The sequence below is a fragment of the Oryctolagus cuniculus genome, chromosome 2 (assembly GCF_964237555.1).
Source record: "Oryctolagus cuniculus chromosome 2, mOryCun1.1, whole genome shotgun sequence".
Taxonomy (NCBI): Eukaryota; Metazoa; Chordata; class Mammalia; order Lagomorpha; family Leporidae; genus Oryctolagus; species Oryctolagus cuniculus.
The window spans coordinates 48864123-48884014 of NC_091433.1; the positions used below are offsets into that span (position 1 = coordinate 48864123).

The following is a 19892-nucleotide window of genomic DNA, read 5'->3' on the forward strand; positions in this document are numbered from 1 at the left end:
AGATTTATTTATTTATTTGAAACAAAGAGTTACAGAGAGAGACAGAGACAGAGAGAGAGGTCTTCCATCTGCTGGTTCACTCCCCAGTTGGCCGCAACGGCCGGAGTTGCGCCAATCCAAAGCCAAGAGCCAGAAGCTTCTTCCGGGTCTCTCACGCAGGTGTAGGGTCCCAAGGACTTGGGCCATCTTCTACTGCTTTCCCAGGTCATAGTCCAGAGCTGCATCAGAAGAGGAGCAGCTGGGACTAGAACCAGAGATCATATGGGACGCTGGCGCTTCAGGCCAGGGCTTTAACCCGCTGTGCCACAGTGCCGGCCCTACCTCTGCCTTTATTTCTACAAGACCCTCCTAACTGGCCTCTGTCTCTAATCTTCTCCCACCCAGCATTTTCTTCATACTGCAGTCAAAGTGAGGTTTCCAAAATCAAATCTGATCATGGTAACCATCTTACATCAAAATCCTTACATCAGGTATCTCAATTTACTGCTCTAAAACAAATGCAGTGAGGTTTTGATCAAACTATGGGGTTTATATGCTTCCCCAGGTTTCTACTCATCCCTTCCTTTATAACAGTCCAGGTGCCAGGAGAAGCAGGTATGTGTGCCATACGGGATTCTCTGCTGCACAGATGTCTATGGCTGGGATAACTCATGGCCCAGTCTCATCACAGGCAGAGCTCTGAGATCTGCTCTGACTCATGTGACCCTACAATGTCTGAACAACAGTCCACAGTACGATTCTATCACAATTTGGTCACCTGTTCTCCTGGTGATGGCCACTTGAGCTATTCCAATGCTGGGGTATTGTGAATAAAGCTATTGGGAACATATACCAACCCCACCCACTCCCACCTAAAACCAGAAACCACTCTTTAATGGTTCCTCCATAACATGGTTCAAAATAATCTTCATCTGTCATGATCTGGCTCCATATCATCTAGAATCAGACAGCTTCCATGTCAATCCAGCTCCATCACATTCTATCCATGTGAATACAGGCAAGCGACAGCCTTTCTGTGCCTTAATGTCTTTACATATAAAGGTGGATAAAGGTCAGATATACCTTACTGGATTACTGTGGACACTGAACAAGGTAGCGTATGACTAGAGCTTCATCTAATGCCTGGTGCAAACTAAGACTCAACACGTGTTCATTTAGTAGAGTCAGCCCTCCGTGTCTGCAAGTTCTGCATCCTAAGATTCAACCAACTGCAGACAGAAACTGTCCTTTTGTTGTTGATGTGGACTATGTGGTGAGGCCAATAAGAGGACCTTTATACTGAACATGTATAGACTCTTTTCTTGCCCTAAATAAAATAGCATGACAATTATTTACATAGCATTTATATAAAGTGTTATGAGGGTACTTTCAAATGGAATTGAAAGGTAAGTTTATTTTGGTGCAAAATATTTTGAAATCCATGCCTATGAGGGGTCTTCAAAAATTCTTAGAAATTCATATTATAAAAAACTATGCATGGATTTCAAAATTCTTTTATTTAAATGATTTAAAGTATAAGGGAGTATATACATTGGTTATATGCAAACATTGTGCCTTTTTATATACAGGACTTGAGCATCCTCGGATTTTGGTAACTGTGGAGGGTCCTAGAATCATACCCTGAAGATACTGAGGGATATCTGCATTATGTAGAACCATATGAAAATTATTGATATTCGACTTTCTTAACCTGTAAAAATGGCAGTTCTATAAAGTTCAATCTGATATCACGGCTGCCCCCACTGTCTCCACTTTCGCCATCCTGAACTCATTTTGCTTCACCAAACACATTTCTGCTCTGGCATCCTTCACCAGGATCACTTACACTCATCTTTAAGTCCTAGCTGACAAGCAGGACACTGTATGTATACACAGTTGAGAGCTGTGCTATGTGCTCCCTGACCATTCTTGGGTTCCCCTTGTAGCACGTGTCACTTTCTTCACATAGTCACCCACTTCCTTGATCATCTTCCTACCAGAACACACAGCCTGCAGGCTGCTAGGAGGATGGTATTCAGTAGCTTCATTTTGGAAGTGAGGATTACATTTTCATATGGTGCGGAGTCAACAAGACATCTCTAGAAATTCTGTGGTTGATCTGAATCAATTGTCTTTTCATACTTTCTGATAGCTGCTTTTATGATCTAACACTTGAAGCAGCTTCTCTTAAACAAAATAACTTTGGAAGACAAGAGATTAAACAGTTTTCTTGTCACAGTTTCCCAGCAGAATGACAACACTGACAGTGAATGTGTAAGATGGAGAAACATTTTACAGCATTTCCTATACAAATATGAATGTGGAAACTCTTTCTTGCTATACAGTATCTATAAACATCTTACAGAACATAACATTCATAGAACACATTTTGGAAATTCTGATATTGAGTGATTAACATTGCCCTTGGGGGCCGGCGCTGTGATGTAGCTGGTAAAGCCGCCACCTGCAGTGCTGGCATCCCTTATGGGCACCAGTTTGAGTCCTAGCTGCTCTACTTCTGATCCAGCTCTCTGCTATGGTCTGGGAAAGCAGTAAAAGATGGCCCAAGTCCTTGGGTCTCTGCACCCAAGTGGGAGCTCCAGAAGAAGCTCCTGGCTCCTGGATTTGGATCGGCACAGCTCCAGCCTTTTGTGGCCAACTGGGGAGTAAACCAGTGGATGGCAGACTCTCTCTCTTTCTGCCTATCTTTTCTCTGTGTAACTCTTTCAAATAAATAAATAAATAGATAAATAAATAAATAAATCTTTTAAAAAAATTGCCCTTGGAAGCCCAGCTAAATTCATCTTAGTATCAATGCTTTCTTCAATAAAGTTGCAAGCATCCCTAGTTTCCAGGTATCTTTCCCCCAGATACACAAAGGCACTAAGGAATGAGAGAAAAAATGTCAATGGAAATATGTCATAGACCTCCCAATACTTACATTCTTGAGATGACCTATGCCGGAAGGTGAATCTTATATGACAGCGTGTGACCTCTTCTATCGCAATGGAGACCTGCGTAACAGTACAGAGTTAATCATTCATAAATACTCAGTGTTTCACACTTGTGACTCACTTACAAAACTACTTTCAACTTCAGTATCTTTTTTTTTAATGAGTACCAAAATAGATTCTTTTTTTAAAATTTTTTTAAACTTTTATTTAGTAAATATAATTTTCCAAAGTACAGTTTATGGATTACAATGGCTTTTTCCCCCCCATAACTTCCCTCCCACCCGTACCCCTCCCATCTCCCACTCCCTCTCCCATTCCATTCACATCAAGATTCATTTTCAATTATCTTTATATACAGAAGATCAGTTTAGCATATATTATGTAAAGATTTCATCAGTTTGCCCTCACACAGAACATAAAGTGTAAAATACTGTTTGAGTACTAGTTATAGCATTAATTCACATTGGACAACACATTAAGGACAGAGATCCCACATAAGGAGTAAGTACACAGTGACTCCTGTTGTTGACTTAACAATTTGACACTCTTGTTTATGGCGTCAGAAATCTCCCTAGGCTCTAGTCATGAGTTTCCAAGGCTATGGAAGCCTCTTGTCAACTTCAGTATCTTGCCACATTTCTAATTCCTACAGAGTGAGACTAGGTATACAGTTTCATTTGAAGGAGGCTGAACTATTTTCAAACCAAAAGACACTCAGGAGAAGATCATGTCACTGTTTATCATCTTATTGTTCTGGGTATAGAGATGCTACAAATAGCTAGTATTTTCTCAAGTATAAAATAACAAATATTCCAGAGGGTAAACACTTGGTACATTGAGGTCTGATATGGGACTTTCCAGACTGCAAGACATACAAGGGGACTTCAGAAAGTTCATGGAAAATGTAATTAAAAGATTTTTACTGTGGTGTAGAAATTATTTTGAAATCCATGCATGCATAGCTATTTAATAGTACGCATTATCCACTAGTTTCTGAAAATCACTATATGCATGGATTTTAAACATTTTGTACCACAACAAACTTCTTTTAATTTCATTTTCTGTGAACTTTTTGCAGCACCCTTACATCTTGCTATAGTAATAAAAAGGGCCTATAACAGAGAGGAAAATAAATTACTGGGGTAAGGAAGTTTTCTGTTGCTTACATACAACATAGGAAAACGGAAAACAGCACTGAGACAATGAAAAGAGCAGAGAATCTGTGATGAGTAGTTAAATCATGGCATCACTACATACTGGAACATTGTGCAAGCATCTAAAATATGTTTCTGAAGAACGTGTGATGTACTGAGATAAGCAGTTTTAAAAATTCACAACATAGATTTGTATAAATAGCATCATTCGAAACATATGCACTATATAAAACTTAAAAATGACTACTTCTGAGATAGAAGCAAGATTTCCTTTTGAGTTTTCTAAGAACAGCTCCTATGTCATAGATGATCAGAAAGAGTCGATGGAATCTGGAATTCAGAAGTGGGCTCTAGTTCAGTACTGATTCTAAGGAACTTAGAAATCACTTCACTTCTTTAAATCCCAGTACCTAGTCAGACACAGGCACAGAGCACCACAACACCAGTATGTTTTAATCTCAGAGCTATTGTGGAGCTCAGAGGAGATGAGTGATGGGAAAAGCACTTTGGAATCTGTAATACACACATGTCATTTGAAAAGAGGCCTGGAAAACTTGGATTAAGGCCATGAGGAAAAAAATGGTAGGAAGTCACTTGCAGAGTGTGAAAATTTCTGTTTGGTTTTAGATTATCTTGGCAGCCTATTGCATCACTATAAACATAAGATTCTCTATTCAAATTTCTCTATGTTTATAAATGAGACAGTTAGTTAAGAATACTGAATTTATTAAAGATAAAATTCTTGAGGCTAGCATTCTGGATCAGCAGGTTAAACTACCGCCTGTGATGCCGGCATCCCATATGGATGTCAATTCCAGTACCAGCTGCTTCACTTCCAATTCACCTCCCGGCTAATGTGCCTGGGAAAGCCTGGATGGAGTTTCTAGTTCCTGGTTTTGTCCTGGCCCTGCCCCAGCTGTTGTGGCCATTTGGGAAGTGAACCTGCAAATGGAAGATCTCTCTCTCTTTCTCTAACTCTGCCATTCAAATAAATATTTAAATGAATAAAAAATAAATGTTCTTTAACAGAATTACAATGACCAACTCATTTCTTATTGTACACCAGAGACAACTTACCTAAAACCTCAGGATAAAGTAGGAATGGTTTGGGAATAAAAAGAGGATAGAAATCTACTATGAGGTTTAAAGATGTCTGTGTTGCAGAGAGGAAATTCTCACCTTGACAGTCTCATACCAACAGGGCTGCTTCACTTGGTAATAGACCACTGATTTGTATTCTGAAACGCCTTCATAGCCAGCTCCAGGGTGAATTGCTTTCTTTGGATGATAAGAAAAAATTCGGAAATGACACTATTGTCCAGTAAAGGAAGAGTCCTCCACATACCACGCATGAGCCCCTTCCCAACATGTCTCACACATTCCTTGCACTGGTGTCTGTGAACTGATTCAGTCCCAGGCATGTAGATTAGAGGAAGCCAAAAACACTGCCCCATTATCAAAGGGCCTACATGTGTCAATCTGGTAGCATTTAAGGGACCCAGAACTAACTAAACACTGTTGTTTCCTGTAACTCTAACTCTCTCTCCCATCCCCAGGCTCCTTACTCTTTCCTTTCATTTTCTCTCTCAAGAAGCGGAGGTCTGGTGATGGTGACAAGGAATCTGGTCACACATGCAGATGTACCACCGTAGGAGGAAAATGGTTTCTCCTTCCTGGTCACATTCTGCCTTAGGGATTGGTGTATAGGTACAAACTGTTCCTTGAAACTCAGGGCTGTGAATTTTCTTAGCAACAAATCACCCAGTTCAGTAGAACCAGGCCTTGGTACAGCACCTACAAGCTCATCAGTAAAACCATGAAATGACCAACCAGGAGAAGACATCCCTTGAAATGAACTCATGGGGCTCAGGCCCTACCAATAGCACAACAGAATCCATTCTGCTGATCCCCCTGACATGGACTATGAGCTGACCCACTAATCTGTCTGGATGCCTGTTCCTTCAAAGACAGTAACACCCCTGGAGACTGACCGGTGCTACTTCCTTGTGCTCGCAAGCACCTCTGCAACAGACTCTCAGTGAGTTGAGTGAACCAAGAGGCAATTCTTGGATTCCAAAGCAGGTAACAATGGCTCATCCAAGAGGAGCCAGGTGTCACCTGATGTGGAGGTCTCCTGTGACCACCCCTCCCTACCTCAAGACCTGCACAGAAAGCTAACACAATAGAAGAACTCTGGACTGGAAGTCAGGAGACCTGGATCCCTTCACAACACTGCTGTAACTCCCGAGTCTTCCAGTCTCCTGATTATTGAAACTAAAGAACAGTGGCAGTTGACCTCCACTCCAGTGCCCTTGGTTTAAGTGTTCTCCGACGAGCACACCGCCTTTGGCTCTGCTCACCCAGGTGAAGGCCATGCACCTTTCAAAGGCTTAGGAGCACCTATGCCTCCTTAGTCAAGTGCCAGAGAAACTAACTCACCAAGCTTGTAGTTAAATAGCTTGAACATCATAAAGAACTTCTGTATCCAAAGCTTACACCTGCAATCATTAGTGATTGGAGACATTTCTTAGCACAGAGACATATGAAAGAAAGAGTCTAAATGGTATCATTAGTAAAACTAGAAATTGCTAGTCACATATTTAACCAGTTTCACACTTTTTTCCCTTATTTAAAACCAAACCCACCCTGATGTGGAAAAGAATTAATATTAGGCTAGGAATCAACTGTCATTGTACAGAAGGGCTCCTGAGAGCCGTCACTCACCTCTAAGAGGTTGCCCTCCTCATCATACACAGACATGGTCACCTCTACGTTCTTGGGTGTCTTCTTTTTCCCTTTGTCAAACTCTCCATGAATCAGGGTGATGTAAATATCATTACGAACATCTCCTGTTAACATGACAACCTATCCTGTGAGTATTGCTGACAGAAGTCATTTTTCAGTTTCAGGATGCAATAAGATGTTAAAGATAAATACAATATGAAATGGCCTGACATTTTAATGAACTGTTCATATATCAAAATATTTTATACAAAGAGGTTGAGTAACTCCTATCCAAAAGGCTTGGAACCCAAAATGTTTTGGACTTAAATTTTTTTTTTTGTATTTTGGAATATGAGCATATACTCATACATAATGAGATTTCTTATAGACGAGACCCAGGTCTAAACATGAAATCCATTTATGTTTCATATATACCTTATGCACATACTCAAAGCTAATTTGATACATTATTTTAAATAATTTTGTACATGAACCAAAAATTTATGATGTGGAATTTTCCACTTAGGGCATCATATCAGCATTCAAAAAGCTTTGGATTTGGGGGCAGTTAGGATGTTGGATTTTCTGGTTAGGGCTGCTATATTTCTCTCTTTAATTAACCTCATTGTGCCTTTCTGTATGTGCCAATATGTCTTTGAAGTACAGGGTTTTTAACAAAATTCCATGTTCAATAGAAATTCCTTGTTCAATAACTGTTGCCTAATAATAAGTACATATGATATTTTATTGGTTCACAGTGATTTTTTTTCAATAATGTCTTGGAAAGAGTGTAAAGTTTTAACACATCTCATAATGAAGGAAACTGTTTACTGAGAACTTAGTATGTAGGAGGCTCTGGAAAAAGTGTTTTGTAAGTACCAATTTTATATATTATGGATTAATTTATACATCCAGAGAACACTATTTCTGAACACCTAGAACGTACTTTATGTTTATTTAAATCAGCTTAACTATACTAATGCCAGAATAATTTCCACTTGTCTTTCTTTTATGGACAACTAGTAAAACATTTAAAAAATTAATTAATAACATATAGCTCTCACAAGAAAGAAAAAAACATAAATGCTATTGAGGTACATGTAAGAAAAGTGTGATAAATGAGAGGCATACCAATTTCCTAGAGGAGAATACACAGTATTGTAAAAGTGACTCTCAAATTTGTATGTTTAAAATTGCCTCCCAACATGAAAAATAAATCCTTCTAGCACTGTAAGAAAAATGGGGTGAATTTCAATGCACTTATCATTTTCATCATTTATCTGATCGGAAGAAAAGGTTCTGTCCACAGCTGCTGAGGCTAAGGAAAAATAGGCTTGTTCTTACCAGACAATTTGAAATCTTGACTTTCATACTGTTTCAATGGAGAAATTGACAATTTATGTCAAAAGCCTGAGCTGCCACAGCAATTCTGCTGTTAATAATCTGTCCCAAAGTATTAAAAAAAAATACAAGTAATGATTTACCTATAATGAGTCCAGTGTGGTGTGCTTATGAAAGTGAAAACTTAGAAACATGCTCAATTTCCAAGCCCAGGGAATGAATACATGATGGTATAATCAGATGTGGGGTGCAAAGGGTTTGCGTGTGTCCCTAAAAGGTTCACATGGTGGAAGCTTGAATGAAGAGTGTGGCAGTGAAAGGTGGTGAGCACTTTTAAGAAGTAGGGCATGGTTCAAGGTAATTAGTTGGAGAAGCACCATCCTCAGCGGTCCTAGTGCTGTTCTCGCAGAGTGAGTCAGTTCTCTCATGAGTGAGTTCTTACAAAGTGATACTACCCTATGTGCTTGGCCCCTTCTGCATGTGGTTAGCTCATTTCTGCTTTCTCTGTTGTGTTGTGATGCAACCAGAAATACTGTGCCAGGATGTTGGCATCTCACTGTCAAGACCCTGCAAACTCTTGAACTGTGAGTTAAATAAATCTCTTCTTAAGGCACCTAGCATCAAATATTTTGTTAAAGCAACACCAAATGGACTAATACTTGGGCTATCATTGCTTTGAAAGATTGAGCACTATTCTGTACCAAGCACAGTGCTAGGTGTTTGGGAGACGATGGCTGGTGAGCCATGCATCAGCCTTGCCCTCACACAGCACACAACCCAGCAGGGGAGAAAAGCATTAGTTAGATAATCACACAAATAAATGATCAACACAGATGAAGGAACAGACCAGGTTCTGTGAACATTTGACACAAAGCCCCAACCTGGTCTGTAGGATGTGGGACTCTCTTCTGAGCTAGTATCATAGTCAAGGAGAGTGGCATGTGCAAAGGTCAAGAGGAAGGAGACAACATGATTGAGATCTTCACAGTGAGGGGTATCTGGTGTGAGATACGCTGCAGAGACAGACAAAAGTCAAGCCCCCCATCCCCGAACCTGGCAGCTGGCAGGTCAATTAAACAATCCATGTGTTTATACTAAACATAAATAGAAGCCAATGACATGTTTTCAGCAAAGGGGTAGGATGAAATGAGGTGTGCTTAGGTCAAAGATTATTCATGTTACAGTATGGAGAAGAGAATATAAGGCAAGGAAGAGCTGAAACATCAAAGTTAGTTAGGAAGTTATGGTGGCTGTCCATGGAGAAGATAGCATCAACTCCGGAAGGAGCAGTGGGGATGGAGACGAGAGGATGGATTTGAGAGTCTTTCCCAGGCCAACACTGGCAGGTCTTATCCATTAGTATTATGTGAGGTGTAAAGGAAAGGGCAGTCAACGGTGAGTTTCAGGCTTCTTGTTTCTGCAGCTGATGGATAGGACTGTTACTGTCTTCACAATGAAGAATACCAGGTCTAGGTACACAGGGATAGGAGGTCCAAATGGGGACAGTGGGTAAGAATTAACCAATTAAAGAGAGGAGGAGAGTGACACAGTTGAGGGTGGGAATAGTATCCACTAGAGTCCTGACTTAAGAAGTAGTTGGCTACATGGCCAGAGATTCAAAGCAGGGGTGTTGGTGTTACAGACAACAGTCTGAACTCCACTGATAGATGGAAGTCAAATGAATATATGACATCACCTAGGGAGAGAACTGAGATGAGAAAGACAGAGGACCTGTTAGGGGCTGAATGGTGTTCCCCTCCAAATTCAATGTTGAAACCTTAACTCCCAGTCCATCAGAATGCAACTGTATTTGGAGCTGCCCTTTAAAAGGCTAATTAGAGTAAAAAGAGGGAACATAGCTATGCCCTAATCCAACACAATGGGCATCTGCATACCTACAGCAGATTAGGAAACAGACACAAACAGAGTGTGCATGAAGACACAGAGAGATGACCATTTACAAGCCAGACAAGCCTCAAGAGAAGTCAACCCTGCCACAGCTCGGTCTCAGACCTCCACATTCCAGAACTGTGAGCAACTACATTTCTGCTGCTTAAGCCGCTTAGCCTATGGTATACTGCTAGGGCAGCCTACTAGTAGCAAACTAACGTAGTGCCTAAGGATCCAATGTTGAAGAATTTTGCTTTTTAGAGGTGATGGAGAAGCTGATAAAGGGGTCTTAGCAGTGGCCCCAGAGAGCAGGGTGCCAGTGAGGAGGGAAGGAGATCGTTCAAGGAGGGGGAGATGGACAGTACTGAAAACTGCTGAGGGGCCAGATCTAGTCACCAGGCTCCAGCCCATTGGGCTCATTAGACACTGCAATCAAGGGGAAGCTAGAGAGCAGCCACTCTGCAGAAAAGAACCCTGCACAGAGTGAATATAACCACTCTGAGGACCTGCCTGAGCCCATGAGGGGCAGAAAGGAAGAACAGCTGGCCTAGAGGGGCAGGTGCATGGAGGGAACAGTGATGGGAAGCAGCCCCTAGCTGAGGGGCTTGGTTTGACCTGGTTCATCACCACAACACCTAGGGAGCCCTAGTCAGTCTCCAGAGGAATCTGGGAATCTCGAATTTAAAGTTTCCCAGGTGATTCTATTAGGTAATCTACAGACCGGCATTAGAAACCATTGTCCTTTAATGCCTACTATAGCTGGGGCTGTCCACGAGGCAGTCCTATTGATAAAAATAATTTAAATTTTCTTTCTGTAAAAAGATTTTATTTATTTATTTATTTGACAGGCAGAGTTACAGACAGTGAGAGAGAGAGAGAAAGAGACAGAGACAGAGAGAAAGGTCTTCCTTCCATTGGTTCACTCACCAAGTGGCCACAACGGCCGGAGCTGCGCCAATCCGAAGTCAGGGAGTAGGTGCTTCTTCCTGGTCTCCCATGCGGGAGCAGGGGCCCAAGCACTTGGGTCATCTTCTACTGCTATCCCAGGCCACAGCAGAGAGCTGGACTGGAAGAGGAGCAACCAGGACTAGAAATGGCACCCATATGGGATGCTGGCACCGCAAGTGGAGGATTAACCTAGTGTGCCACAGAGCTGGCCCCTTAAATTTTAATTTTCCAAGTCATATTTCAAAGGCAAACTTGCCTTGTTCAAGGAATAATTTCTCTGTTTCTTTACAGATTCCTGTCTTGCTGTATTGGTAAAGCTGCCTTCATTTAAGGACTACTACAATAGTAATTTTTTTCATAAGAATAAAACAAAAATTTCCCTATAATGTTTATAAATATGTATTAGGATAAAATAGCTCTGAAAAATGCAGATGAAGAGCTACTTGATTTTATGAGAAAATAAGAATATATCATCTTCATTTTATCAGCCTTTTTTCATTCATTCTACAAATATTCATTTAAAACACATTATGTACAGGCATCGTATACAGCAACAAATGGTTATTGACCCTTAAATTTCCAAAGGAAGGATAAGATCTTCTATTACTTTCAAAGAACCTGACTTTGGTGGCTGATGTTGTGGCACAGCAAGGTAAACAGCCACTTTGGATACTCACATCCCACATCAGAGTGCCTGGGATGCAGTCCTGTCTCCACCTACGATCCAGTTTCCTGCTAACGAACCGGGGAGGCAGCTGATGATGGCCCATGTACTTGGGTTCTTGCCACCCAAGTGCAAGACTCAGATGGAGCTTCTGGCTCCTTGCTTTGGCCAGGCCCAGGCTGGCTGTTGGGAGCATTTAAGGAATGAACCAGCAGACAGAAGACCTCCCATCCTGTTTGTCTGTCTGTCTCTCCCTCTGTCACTCTGCTTTTCAAATACATAAATGAATAAAAACTTAAAAAATCCTGAATTTTTATGTAGTAAGAAGCTGGTCTTTTAGGATTTCTCTAACATGGCATGGGCAGTTTTCTAGCATTTTCTTAATTTCAGTTAGTTTATGTTAATATGCGTAAAGTTTCTCAAGGGAATGATATCCTTTTACTACATGGATGGGTGAAGGCAGTGAATTCCAGAGGACACAAATGCAGATCACCAGCACATAGTGGCAAAAAGGATGAAATTAAGATAAGAAAGTACAAATAGCTGATGACTTCACTGTCACCACCACTGAAAGCCAGAGCAGAGGGGTTCCCTGGCACTGAACTGAGCATGGAGCCCACAGTGCTGGGGTCATCATTAGGATCACAAAGCAAATCCGTGTTTGGACTGGGAACCCAGTGCTGTCATTCACTCTCCTTAGCAGAAGCCAAGCCAGGGAAGCATTTAGGAAGGGTTTGTGCACAAGATAAAGGGAGATAAAGTAGAAAGTTGTCAGTTACATTACAAAAAATTATATTGGGGGGCTGGTGCTGTGGTGTAGAGGGTAAAGCCGCTGCCTGCAGTGGTGGTATCCCGTGTGGGCACTGGTTCAAGTCTCAGCTGCTTCATTTCCAATCCAGCTCTCTGCTATGGCCTGGGAAAGCAGAAGATGGCTTGAATGGGTGGGCCCCTGCACCCGCAGGGGAGCCCTGGAAGAAGCTCCTGGTTCCTGGCTTCAGACTGGCGCAGCTCCCACCACTGCAGCCATCTGGGGAGTGAACCTGCGGATGGAAGACCTCTCTCTCTGTCTCTGTCTCTCTCTCTCTCTCTCTCTGCCTCTCTGTAACTCTGCCTTTCAAATAAATAAATAAATAAATCTTTAAAAAAATTTTTTTTAAGAAATCCATCATATTGGGTTTGCACATTTGCTAGCTTTTTAGGATACAAACAGGTAACCCTGTTTGTATTTCCCATGGACTTGTTGCCACTGGACATAAACACAGTGGCCCATGACCTGCAGTTTTGCTGTCTGAGCTTTCTGTCTGAAAGTGTTAAGGTCAAAATTGTAGGAATAAAAAATCTGAACAGCGTGGTGAGATCTCATAACATTGTGCTCCTTCTCACCCCTTTGTCCAGCGTATCCACACAGTATACACTACCTGCCCGCCAGTCACTTCTCAGCTATCTGTTATCAGACTGCTGTGCTATCAGCAGTTGTGTCAAGCAATCCTTGGTAGTGATGCTGGCAATTTGGATACACCAAAGAGAACCTATACAGTGCTTCCTTTAAGTGAAAAAGGTGCAAGCTTACACAAGAGAAAAAACATAGTACACATATAGCTTGGTACTACCTGCTGTTTCAGGCTCTTGAATGTATCCCCATGGACAGGTAACCATGCTTAACAGATCCAAGCTCCCTCTGTTGTTTAGTGAGAAGTAATCATTGCATGGTGGAAGCAAAACAGGTGAGTCACACAAAGTGCTTACCTGGCAGTATTATTTCAGGAAAGCCCATTTTTCGAGCTATTGCTGTTGATCTATCAACCAAGTGTGAAAAATTCTTCTGAACCTGTGAGAGGTCACCCGGTAATAGCTTGAGGGACACCCAAAGTCCTTTAAAGAGAGAAGAAAAGCTTTTGGTTTTCTGTGTTAACTATACAATACACACACACCAATGTTGAGAAAAACATGAGTTGTATAACAACAAAGATACCTTAATATAAAGGTGTAAATTTGCCATCTGTTAACATAAAATTTTAATGAGATTCCCATCAAAATCACAACATGGATACTTTCAGAATTTGACAAAGTGAACAGATGATTATTTGGCTAGGAAAGGAACAGGCTGATATAGATCCTAACAAATATCAAAACATATTATAAAGCCATAATGTGTGATCTCAGTGGTAAAAAAGATATAGAAAGAAATACAAACAATGAGATAAACACTATAATATGTAGCAAATATATGGCAAAAGAGGTACAAATCTGAAAACAGCCATAATTTCAAATATGTGCTGGGACATTTTTCTTGCATTTTTATTGCTGGGACAATTTTCTTGCTAACTTCTATTTTCATTAAAATAAATCACTAATATAAGAAAGAAGCAAATAGGAAAAAAGGCAAAAAACTAGAAGAAAAAATAAGCGATGGTTATTAAACTGTGAGAATGAAAATTTTTTCTTTTCTCTTTTTAAGAAGAATTTTGTATAAATTTTTTTATTTTAACTGATAAATAAAAATTGTACATATTTATGGGGTACCATGTGATGTTTTAATATATGTACACATACACAGAACTTCAATGGTTATGTAGGGGATTTAACTTTCTTAAATCTAAACAATGGAATATTATGCAGCCAAAAAAATATTTGGAAAGTCCACAAAACATTTGAAAAGTGCCTGTTTTGTTGTTAAACAGCACTATTTTCAGTTTTGTTAAAAATTATCATATATAGTAACCTATCTAGTGTAAGGGTTTTCCTTTCCAACAAATTATATTTTTAGGCTAGATCTCCAAAGAAACAAAAATATATTAAGCAAACTGAATTTTTTCAGATTCTTTATGGGTTTTTCACATGTCTTTCCTGTTCAGAATCACTGTGAGTTAATAAGAACTACAAATACTGGAAAAGAAATGTTTACTAAATGTCTCTTGCAAAAAACAGCTAGAGAGTAGTGACAGAAAGTGGCCCAGTCTTCGAAATCATCCAAAGATGGTCAACATTCTGGCATCTGATTTTAAAAATCTTAACTATTGGCCAGCGCTATGGTGCAGTGGATTAAAGCCCCAGCCTGCAGTGTCGGCATCCCATATGGGTGCCAGTTCGAGTCCTGGCTGCTCCTCTTCCAATCCAGCTCTGGGCTATGGCCTGGGAAAGCAGTAGAAAATGGCCCAAGTCCTTGGGTCCTGGAGAAAGCTCCTGGCTCCTGGCTTCGGATCAGTTCAGCTCTGGCTATTGTGGTCATTTGGGAAGTGAACCAGTGATGAAAGACCTCTCTCTCTGTGGCTCTACCTCTCTCTGTAACTCTTTCAAATAAATAAAATAATTATTAAAAAATGTTAACTATTTTCTGTTTTATGATTTTAAAATGCACTTCCAACAAGCAGTACTTCTCAGTTAAAACAACCAAAAAAGGGTTTCCAATTATTTTATATTAATACATAGTTTGTTTCTTTGGTCTCCTTCCTGCCAATTTTAAGGAATGGAAAAAACTTATTCAGAGGGTAGAGCAACATAATTATTCCTGAATCTTTTCCTTTGTGCATTTACATAGAGTCTGCATTGGAAATACAGGGTAGACAAAATTAAGGAGGGACTCATGGGATAAAAATGTGTTCCAGGGAGGGTGTTGTGTCACAGTGGGTTTAGTCACCACTTGGGACGCCTCAATCATATCAGTGTCTGGAAGTCCCTGCTACTCAGCCTTGTGGAAGACTTGAATGGAATTCCTGGTTCCTGGTTTCAGCCTGACCTAGTCCAGGCTTTTGGGGACATCTAGAGAGTGAAGCAGAAGATGAAGATCGATCGATCAATCGATCTCTCTCTCTCTCCTTTTTCTTTCTTTCTTTTTTTTTTTTTTTTAAAGATTTATTTTATTTATTTGAAAAGCAGAGTTACAGAGAGAGGCAGAGACAAAGAGAGAGGTCTTCCATCCCAAATGGCCATGGTGGCCAGGCTGAAGCCAGGAGCCAGGAGCTTCATCATAGTCTTCCTGGGTGCAGGGGCCTAGGGACTTGGGGCATCCTCTGCTGCTTTCCCAGGCATTTTAGCAGGGAGCTGGATTAGAAGTGCAACAGCTGGGATTCAAACCGGTGCCCATGTAGGATGCCAGCATTGCGGGCCAGATTTACCCGCTACGCCACAACACGGGTCCCTTCTTTTTCTCTCCTCTTTCCTTCCTCCCTCTTTCCCTGTCATTCTGCCTTTCAAACAAATCTTTAAAAAATTCTTTTTGTTCCATACATTTTCAAATTCCACTGTGATCCAATTACTGTTGGGTGCATTCTCAAGGTTCTTGCATTAAATGTGTGAGATTGGCGGTTCCTAACAGAGGCCGTTTGGTATCAGAGAAAGATAATGACAGGGCAGGAGTCCAAGGACCTGGCTCTGGCTTTGTATACCTCCACCCTCACATAAGTACCCTCCCAACCCAGGACACAGGGCTGTGTACCTTGTCCTTTGTGATTCACTTCCTTTGCTGCTATCACTTTATTCAAGACTGAAGTGAGTGGCTCATTCTCTCCAATCACATTTGATGTTATCAAAGGTGACATGATGAGCTGCCTTTGTCGAATATAGGTCTCCATAGCAATTCTGAGAAAGACAGAGAAAACAGGTTTGGAGGGATTCTCAGGATCATCAGCACCAGCTGCTGATGGTAGTGTGTTGGTGGGAATAATCTGGAAACATAAACACTAAAGCCATCTAACAACAGGGCTCTTTCTATTGTAAAACAACAATTATAGGGCGCCATAATTCTGCATTGAGCCTTTGTAGTAGACCTCAACCAATCAGGCTAAAAATCAAAATAGAGTCATTCCCACTAAGTTCCAAGTTACCAAGCTGTAACTAAGCCATTTATCTGACTTCCCCAGAAATCAGGACTAGCCAGGTAACAGCTAAATTTCCCAAATAGGACAATTCCAACTGGCATGAAAATGAAGTTTCCTGTGCTGTAATCCTTTCCACAAAAATGGTAACCTGATACTACCAGTTATTTTTCTTTTGTTCTGCTTCCCTGTTCCTGTCCTACAAGAAAAGTAAGTTTGAAATGACCAACCCATTATTGTTTTTGGCCTAAACACCAACCTCCTCTGCTTGGCTCACTGGAATATTTATTCTATGTTATGGAATGATGCGTTGCCAAATTGTAGAATAATATATAAGGCCAATTAAGATCTTTAAATTAAATTGTTGTGTTTGTCCTTTGACACTTCCCTTTATTTTCTCATTGGTTGTCTACCTAAACATTAGATTCCTCTTGCAAATAACTTGAGGCAAGGAGGAAAGGAAATCTCAAGAACAAACAAAATTGACCGCCAAATGCTGACTCTAATCAAAGTCAAAGTTCAACGATCTTTCCCAGGTATAAGAGGCTGCTGCAATGATGGAACTGAGGAAGGACTGCCAAAGGGGCAGGAGACCTGGCGTCCAGCCTCTCCTGGGGCCTTGGTTTCCTCATCTGCACGGAGGTAGGCTTGGATCATGCACGTTTTCAGGCCCATCAAACACCAACACACGGTGAATCAGAGCAGTAAGTGTATAGGGCGTTTGGAAGGTGTTCCTGGATTTCTGAGTAATGACAAACTGCATTTGGGATCGCAAGGCATGGCTACCAGCATGCAAGCTGCACTTGCATGATTATGTCAGGCTGAGGCTCATGGAGGGTGATCAAAGAGGTCAGCACAGCCCCTGCTACTGACCACTGAGATGCTGTCCCTGACTCCTGTCAGCCCGGTGCACTATAACAGACTCTGTCTTTCCTGCTTACCACTGGCAGAATAGCTTTCTGCTGAAACAGCAATGTGAATGGAGATTGGGATTGCTATAATCTGAGCTGCCTACCCTAAGGGGACCAGCAGAATAGGTACACAGCCTCTCCAGTGTAAATAAAACACTACACAGTATTTGACGTAGGTTATGAAAACACTTCCCACAAACCTTAGGAGTTAGATGCCAGAGGTCGTGATTTTATTGCTAACATTTTAGAGTGGTTATTGGCTGTGCAGTGAGTGGTAATCAAATTAGGTCTGGGCTCCTTGGGGACCCCAAGCAAGTATTATTACACAGTGGAGATAATCTCAGGACTCACCGTTGTGACATGGCTGCAGGATAAGCATTAGTTCAGAAATTGAGCAGGAAAGCCCATAACCAAAGGAAGAGACCACAAAGGTGAAAACAAATACGTAGATGTCTACTTCAAGTAACTTTCATATCCATGAATGCTTCTTGCCTTCTGCACACACACATATAATACATACATAATAATATACATGCATCTATATAGTAGGGGCAGCATTTATGGACATAAAAGTTATATGTACTTATATTTTATAACATATATTCAGTATATTTTATTTAATAATTTCATTCAATTTATAAACCAAATTTAATGTCTTAACACTGGATTACATTCAATCTATGTATTCAATGTACTTTAAATATATTTATATGTTATATAATGTCTATATATATATGAGTGTATGTTCATATGTATAAGAGGAGCAGTATTCATGGACATAAAAGTTATCTCACAATTAATACTGGCACAAAGCACTAATATTTAGCTCACCACATTCTTGCAAAGTCAGCACATAGGTTGTAGGATAGCAGATAAGAGCATATTTAAAAAATAATTACATATATGGAAGAGGAAAGTACCACTTAACAGAAGCTATTTGTACTATTATATTTAGAAACTAGTCCAAGGGGGTCAAACTTAAAATGGAAAGATGAGGATTCTTATATTTTAAATAAAATTATATATTACATATTTATTATTAAAAACAGGAACCAGATAAGTGAAAAGAGGGGCAAAAACAACTAAGACTATACTAGTAGAAATTATCATTTTGAAATATCTAAATTTTTAGGCTTTTACTGCATTGCAATGACTGCCTATAAATAACATATATTTCTTTACATCTATAACACTGTATTTCTTAAATAATTTTAAAACTTAGTCAAGCCAAAACAAAAATCTCATGTTTTAATGTGAATTTCATTGGATTCTCAAATTTTAGCCTGTTTCTATGTGTGTACTTCCTTTTTATGTACCTAGTAATTTTTTATATACCAAGAATACTCACAGCAAATATTTTATTAAAGTTTTTTCTATAAGTTAGTTGTTTTAAGTTTTTTGGTGATTAAACCTTCAATTTTTGGAGTCTGACTTAAAAGCTGGCTTCTCCCATGTCACTACGAGATAAGACTTCTAGTTTCTGTATATTTCCGTATGTTAATTCTTTTAGTAATGTAGTTCATCATCTGGAACTTATACTGGTGTAAGTTTTGAGACTAGACTTTAAGTTGTTTCTTAAATTGGCAATTTTCTTGCATAATAGTTTATCTTTCTCCACTCATTTGAAAGAAATGGTAGATTGATTTCAATATCCTTGGGCTGGTTTTTGGAATTTTCTGTTCTACCCATGTTTGGTGGTGGCTGCCGGTTAGCTGAAACAATGACCTCCAACCAGCAGACGGCTCCTGATAGCAGTCAGTTTGGACAGTCCTGTCTCCCCTAGGCCACCCAACCTGTGCTGGAGGTGAGAGGAGCCCGAGTGCAGAGCAGTCACCAGGTTCACACCCATACATCCTCGGAGTAATCGCTAGAGACTTGCTGGCCTGTAGGCTCCTTAATGGCACACCTACAATGCCAGGCCCCAAAGCTCAGTATTGGGAGAGCACTTTTATATAAAAGGGATCCTTTTATGTACCCCTTTGCTGGATGCCTAACTCAATGGCTACTCAGCCCTTCACTCTATCCCTCCCAAACCTTGCTCTACAAAGGTCAATCCCTAGACCCGCAGCATCAGCATCATCTGGAAGCTTATTCCACGTGGATCTCAGACCTACTGGATAAAATTCTCCATTCCAACAAGATTCCCAGATGATTCACATGCATGATGCAATTTGATAATCCCTGTGCTATGCAATGTGTTTCCCTGTGTCCTTTGATACAAGGAATCTTGTGTATGACAGAGTACAGACCTACCTTGCCATGCTGACAATTAAAGGCACCAGTGCAGGTATACATTTGCCCTTTATATTATATTCCATTGCTCATTTCTATGGAATTTGGAATGTTCAGTTTACCCTGTTAAATTAGAGCCCCATATAAAGGACTTTGAATAAAGCCTCTGTCCAGCATCTATCTGATAATCTTCAAGCTGTAGATTTTTCTTTCCAGAAGTGGGAAAATGTGTCCTAGCACCTGTTTCTGCATTAACATACTATTTGAGTGGCAAATCCAGG

General features: G+C 40.4%; 1 protein-coding gene across 3 annotated transcripts in view; it reads right to left on the bottom strand.

Annotated features, from left to right (window-relative positions):
• Positions 1-19892, bottom strand: part of DOCK5 (dedicator of cytokinesis 5) — a 222176-nt gene that overhangs the window by 84895 nt on the left and 117389 nt on the right. For all 3 annotated transcript variants that reach the window (XR_007913841.2, XM_017338016.3, XM_051832054.2), the window contains exons 12-16: positions 16090-16232; positions 13401-13526; positions 6812-6936; positions 5267-5365; positions 2921-2993 (exon numbers count right to left, since the gene is read on the bottom strand). Coding sequence is in view for 2 of the 3 variants with exons in the window: in XM_017338016.3 (XP_017193505.2) it covers positions 2921-2993; positions 5267-5365; positions 6812-6936; positions 13401-13526; positions 16090-16232 (566 nt within the window). In the remaining variant the exon portion in view is untranslated. The remainder of the gene's footprint in view (positions 1-2920; positions 2994-5266; positions 5366-6811; positions 6937-13400; positions 13527-16089; positions 16233-19892) is intronic.